We start from the raw sequence: 6,689 nt of genomic DNA, 5'->3' as shown, positions 1-6,689 counted from the left end.
GCTCCACATTGACCTCCAGCAGCGCTGGTCTGGGTTGCCTTGAGTATCTTGGAATGGAAGCACCGCTCCCAGAGACTGACTGCCTCCTTTAAGCAGGCACTGAAACAACTGAGCTAATGGGTGGGCCCCCGATATTGGCTATTTTTGCTCTTCTTTTTTTATTTTTTAATGTATTTGGTACAGGGTCTCACTTCGCAGCTCAGACTCATAGTGATCCTCCTGTTTTTAGCCTCCCCAGCATGGGTTACAGGCGTGCGCCACCACGCCTGGACTCCTTGGCCGGCTCAGCGCACCCAGAGGCAAGGCCAGCACAACATATGGTGCCAGGGATCGCACCCTGGTCCCTGTGCTTGCCTAAGCAGGTACTTAGTCTGCTGAGCTAGCTTACCAGCCCTCTTACTCTTAATGTTAAGAGGAAAACAAAAGCTCCTGTTTACTGAAACTGTTAGATTATTCAAAATGCAAATTAAGAAATACGCACATAAGAATGAAGAAAATGCTATTTAAGTGAATTTTTGGAGTAGTCATAAGGATATTCTATACAGCTTCACATGTAATTTATGTTTTGTTTACTGTTCAGTTTTTACAACCTGGAGCAGTTAGCCTTCACCTCAGTGTAGTAGGGTCTTCCTTGAGTTCTCTGTAGAGCTCTGCGGGTTGATCCTTATCTGTGGGTTTTGGTCTTCTACGGAAGTTGTGATTACACAGCTAAAGATAGCACTCTTCATAGAGGACTTAGGCCCTAGTGTGTGTGTGTTCATGGGCAGTTAGAGGGGGCGGCTAGTAATCTGAATACTTGTAATGGTAGCATTTACACGATTGTAGGAGACTTTAGGGGACGGGTACCTTACGTAGATTAAACTGGGCGAACGTGACACTCCTGATAAGTAAGCCAGATGAGAAATAAGCACTTGAAAGTGATGGCATCATTACTAAAATATATTAGTTGAAACACATTGTTTGAAAAAAATGTATGTTGCATTAAAAATGGAGTATTTGATCTGTGATAAAATAGTTTTTAAATGAGCCAAAATTAGTTCGAGTTTTCAAAGTTCAGTATTTGTATTTGATAAACCACCTACTTAAATCTATAATTATAGTAAGTAAATTCAGATAGTAATATTAGATCATCTCTAGCTCCTAAATAATTGCTTGTGTCTTCAATACCAAAGGCAATTATTGAGTGTATTCATTTTAGTGAAAAGTATATAGAGAGTAGAAGGATGTCTTCTAACCATGTAGAAGTTACCAATATTAGTTTACTTATTTAGTTTCCTAAGATTAAACTGTTAATGTAGATTAAACTGTACATGGTAGTCATTTCTAATTAACTTTGAAATTTCCTCTCTGTAGGAAGAAAACAATCTATAATGAATTACTATAAACTACTTACTTTTAATGAAATATAATAGGTTGGAAGCTAGCCCAATATTCCGTAGGTCATTAAGAAAATGAAAGCCAAAAATACACTTTTTTGGCTAGGTGTGATAATGCATGCCTGTCGTCTCAGCAGTAGTTCAAGGCCAGCCTGGGCTACATAGTTTAGAGCCATCCTAACTACATAGTGAGACCCTGTCTCCAAAAAAATTGGGTTTTTTTTTTTTTTTTGTTTTTTGTAAGGACTAAGTAAAAACTTGAATTACTTTTGAATATTGGAATTTCCTTTAATAATTATAACTATACTTTTTACTTTTGATACTGCTAGGCAACTTTAGCAAGTATAGATGCTGAGCTTCAGAAACTGAAGGAAATGACCAACCACCAGAAAAAAAGAGCAGCTGAGATGATGGCATCTCTGCTGAAAGACCTTGCAGAAATAGGAATTGCTGTGGGAAACAATGATGTAAAGGTAAGTATAATAACTTCTTATGTAAGATGATTTGTATATACCTTGTACTTGTTCTTTCTAGATCCTTGTCCTCACAAGAGACGTGTGTTATGTGGTATTAACTCCATTTTACATAGGTGAAGAAGGAAGGAGTGAAGAAGGGGGACCTGAACAGGATGTTCAGTGAGTAGCACTTACTGGACTTCATGTTTGGTTCTTTTCTTCAACTGTGTAAAGATTTCACACTTTGAAGTTATCATAATAAATTGCCATATATGAAAGTACCTGCTTGTAGCAACAGTGAAGATTAGCTTAGGGAAGAAACTCTTTTCATTAGCTTCTTGTTTTAAGTTTTTTAATGTAAAAGATGATGCCAGGTGTAGTGATACACATGTCTATAATTCCAGCACTATAGGGGCTGGGACAGCAGGATTGCCACAGTACAGAGCCATCTGAACTACACAGTAGGATCCTATCTAAAAATTGAGTTGCAAATCCAGGGTCAGCCTCAACTACATAGAAAGATACTGTCTTTAAAAAAAAAAAAAGATGAGTGGTATTTAAAATCTTTAAAAACATTTTAGTGTGAACCATTTTAAACATAGAGAATATACTGATCTCTATTGAGATATCAGTTACTACAATTTTATCATTCTTTCATTTGTACCTTTTTCGCCCTAAAATCTTTTGAAGAATGCCAATATTGGTTTTGTTTGTTGTATTACTAGTGTTTGAATCCAGGTCTTTTGCACTGAGGTGTATATTTCCCAGTCCCTTTTTAGTTTGGGACAGGGTGTTGTTATATTGCCCAGGCTGGACGAACTTGCCATCTTCTAGCCTCAGCTTCCCAGAGTGCTAGGATTTTAGGTACCCACCACCATGCCTGGCTGAGTTACTGTTTCTTTCTTGTTGGTTTTTTACATTATAGTTGTTTTACAGTAGTATGGCATTTGAAGTATACAGTAATACAGTGCTACCATTATAGTATTGTATAGAATAATATCACCACCCTGACAAACCTGCTGTGTAGTAGCTATTCATTGTTACCCTCTGTACTCCTGGCAACCACAGTTTTTACCATCTCTGCAGTTTTGCAGTTTCTAAAGTGATACACAGTTGGACTTACATAGTATGTAACCTTCCATACTGGTTTTCCTTTCCATACTTTTGTGACTCTTCTGTATCTTTTTGTAGCTTGATGGGGTATTTGTTTTATACTCCATTGCATGACTGTGCTGTAGTTTGCTTATTTCTTCACCTGCAAAGGAACCAGAAACACCTAAAGGACACCCAGGATTTTGAGGCAGATTTATTTTACATTGACGGGCACTGATTAGAATCATTGTCAAAATATCAGGGCCCAGAGTCTCAAGGAGATTTTTATGGAGTTACAAAGGGGAAGTACAGAAGCAAAGTACTTAGCTGTCTTTGATTAGTTCTTACAATATGCATCACAGTGACCAGCCATTTCTAGGAGACAGAAGCAGCCACAACTGCAACAGAAACTATTACCTGGGCAGTTAAGGAATTGAAGTATATGAGCTGGAGGGCACATTTTTCTGTTACATACTTAGTTACTCAGTTACTTCTAATTTATGGCAGTTCTAAACATTCATGTGCAGGTTTTTCTGTGCTATAAGGTTTCTGTCCAGTTGGGTATAAATAAGAAAGAGGATGTATTAGATTGTATATTGAGACTGCTTGTTCATTAGCCTTGTAAGAAACTCCTAAACATGTTTGAGAGTGGTAGTAGTGTTTTATATCCTGCCAATAATGGATGGAGACATTTTGTTGCTTCACATCTTTACTGACTTTTGATGTCAGATTTCCAAATTCTAGCTGTTATTCCAATGTTTAGTGTTATTTAATTTGCAGAATACTTTAATTTGAAGTTGAGTTGGTTCTTATTATGGAGGTTTAAAAGTTCTTTGTGTAGTTTGGATATAAGTCCTTTCTTTATCAAATAGTATTTTGCAGTATTTCTCCATTCTGTGTCTTGTCTTTTTTACTTCCTTAAGATCATCAAGATTTTCATGTGTTACCTTCCAAAATTGATTTAGTTTTACATTTACATTTAGGTCTGCAGTCCAGTTGGAGTTAACTTTTCTGAAAGCTGTGAGTCTGCTTCAGGATTAATTCTGTCTGAGGATGTATTACCTCTGGCACCATTTGTTAACGACTATTCTTTATCCGTTGATTTGCCATTGCCCTTTTATCAGAGATCAGTTGATTACATATAAACGTCTCTTCTCAAGTGCTCTATTCTGTTCCATTGACCTGCTTGTCTTTTCTTTGTCAGTCCTGTACAGTAGCACCCTTATCATCCAGTTCTACTCTGTGGTTTCAGTTACTGTACATTACAGTCTGAAAATACTTAATGGAAAATTCTAAAAGTAAATAATTTATAAGTTTACAATGACTTCTTCCATTCTATCCTTAAAATTGTTCTAGTTCATTATTAATTGTTACTCTTACTGTAGCTGTTATAATTAAGCTCTTATCATGTATGATACATATATATATATGTATATATGTTATGTATATGTATATATATCAGGTTCAGTTCTATAGTTGGTTCCAGGCATCAATGGAATGGCTTTGAATGCATCTAAGGAGAAAGGAGACTACCATATTTTCTTGATTTACTATAGCCTTGTAGTTAATCTTTAGTGTGAGTCATTGTTCTTTAGTGTTGTACTGGCTTTTCGTGGACCCTCAACTTTCCATGTAACTTTGGAATCAATTTGTCAGTATATACAAAATAACTGACTGGGATTTTTATTAATTATATTCTTTCAGTGTTGTGGAGTTTACTTTTTTTTTTTTTTTTTTTGGCGGTCTGAAGATGTCTTGAGGCCATTTCTGGTTTCCTGTGAGAAACTGGGTTTGAACCAGAGCATCTTGAGCCTGACTGCTTTGTTTAAGCAGACACTGAAACAGCTGCCCTAGTGGGCAGGCCCCCAAAATAGATTTTCTTTTTTGTTTGTTTGTTTGTTTTTGCAGTACCGGGGATTGAACTCAGGACCCTGTGCTTGTTAGGCAAGCACTTACTCCTCTGAGCTATCTCCCCGGTCTGGAGTTTACTATTATAGATCATGTATTCAGTACAGAGTCTACAGGGTCTCACTACGCAGATCGGACTCATAGTGATCCTCCTGTTTTCAGCCTCCCACACACTGGGATTACAGGCACTGTGCCACCAAAGACAATTTTATTTCTTCTTTCCCAGGCTCCATATTGTGAAATTTTATAATAAAAGTTACAAAACTTAAAAGAATGTGCATTGACCATGGCTCCTCCTTGTTGAGCTTTAAATAAAAGTCATCTTTTCCCTGTCACCTAAGCAGCCTCTTGTTGAGGACAAAGATTTATAAGCTGTGTTTACCCTTTTTAAAGCTTATCCCTTCTTGAAGTCGCAATAAAAGAAAAAAATTAAATTTCCTATTTCCTGTGAATGTTGAATATTTGTCTTAGGATTTTAAAATCTTGAGAAAACACACATTGAACATTTCGGCATGATGTCTTTAATCTCACAGCAGCCTGAGGGCACTGGCATGATAGACGAAGAATTCACTGTTGCAAGGCTGTACATTAGCAAAATGAAGTCAGAAGTCAAAACAATGGTGAAGCGCTGCAAACAGTTAGAAAGCACACAAACTGAGAGCAACAAGAAGATGGAAGAAAATGAGAAGGAGTTAGCAGCATGCCAGCTTCGTATTTCTCAGGTAGGTGTTTAGAACAAACTTGTCCCATTTTTTTTTTTTAAACAGCCACATGAAAATTTAATTCTTTAGAAAAGTTTTCAGGAAAATGAGCTGCTATAGTTTATTTTCAGTAATAAATTTTTTTAAAAATTAGTCAAATTTTCCTAATCTCCCTGCATTATAACTTGCATCATTTAACTGGGCTTTATTTGCCAACATATAGACGTTGACTAGAATAATGTGACTGTTGAAGATTTTAGAATTACTCTAGTGTAGGCCAAACTACAGGGGACCAGTTCTCACATTACGTTAGGGATAGGGTCATTCACCAAGACAGGAAATTTTCACTGGAGTTAGTAGGTAATATTAGATGGAAGTAACTGTAAGAGTATTACGAAATATGTCAGCCTTCAGTGTCTTAATTTGCAGGTGGCATCAGCTGTGCAGATGACATTTAATTCTTCAACATTCTAAATCCGATCCCTGAACACTAGGATGAAATACCTTTCAATTTTTACATGTATTTAGATGTATCAGTAAAACATGCTTCCTTTTAGATATTCTTAAGAACAAAGTATGTGTATGAGATTTTTTTTCACTTCATATCAGTATATTTTTTCCAAAAGCATGAAGCCAAAATCAAGTCATTAACTGAGTATCTTCAAAATGTGGAGCAAAAGAAAAGACAGCTAGAGGAATCTGTTGATTCACTCAGTGAAGAACTGGTCCAGCTTCGAGCACAAGGTATTAACTGATAAGTTAAGGCCCTATTATGAATTGCTGAATAATTATGGTTGTCATCTAATATGGCCGAAGCCCTTAAAACAACAGTTATCTTCCCAGAGACCACCTCCCCCTTCTCCCACTCAGCCCAGGGTGCAATTTCCTGTCACCTTTCCTGCCACCTCAAGGAAGGCCCCAGTCAGCTCCTCAGGTATATGCAAACATCCCCCTCAAACCTCACCCCTGTTATCAGGCCATAAAAACCTCAGCCTCCCTTTCTTCCACTACAGAGAATTTGTTATATTCCCAGATTCTCTCCATGCCCTTCAAGATGATGAAGCCCCTTTCCCTTTATAATAAAGCCCCTTTCCCTTTATAATAAAGCCCCTTTCCCTTTTTTCTTCTGCCTGTTTCTTGCTACAACACCATGGGAA

General features: G+C 37.1%; 1 protein-coding gene across 1 annotated transcript in view; it reads left to right on the top strand.

The window, feature by feature from the left end:
• Kif5b (kinesin family member 5B) overlaps nucleotides 1-6,689 on the top strand; it is a 54,766-nt gene that overhangs the window by 30,954 nt on the left and 17,123 nt on the right. The window contains exons 15-17 of the mRNA XM_004641760.2: nucleotides 1,706-1,849; nucleotides 5,365-5,553; nucleotides 6,159-6,276. Coding sequence (XP_004641817.1) covers nucleotides 1,706-1,849; nucleotides 5,365-5,553; nucleotides 6,159-6,276 — 451 coding nt within the window. The remainder of the gene's footprint in view (nucleotides 1-1,705; nucleotides 1,850-5,364; nucleotides 5,554-6,158; nucleotides 6,277-6,689) is intronic.

This window comes from Octodon degus, unplaced genomic scaffold (genome assembly GCF_000260255.1).
Source record: "Octodon degus isolate 3935 unplaced genomic scaffold, OctDeg1.0 scaffold00141, whole genome shotgun sequence".
In the NCBI taxonomy this organism is placed as follows: domain Eukaryota; kingdom Metazoa; phylum Chordata; class Mammalia; order Rodentia; family Octodontidae; genus Octodon; species Octodon degus.
Note: the sequence above shows the minus strand (reverse complement) of the source record. Positions and strands in the feature narration are given on the sequence as shown.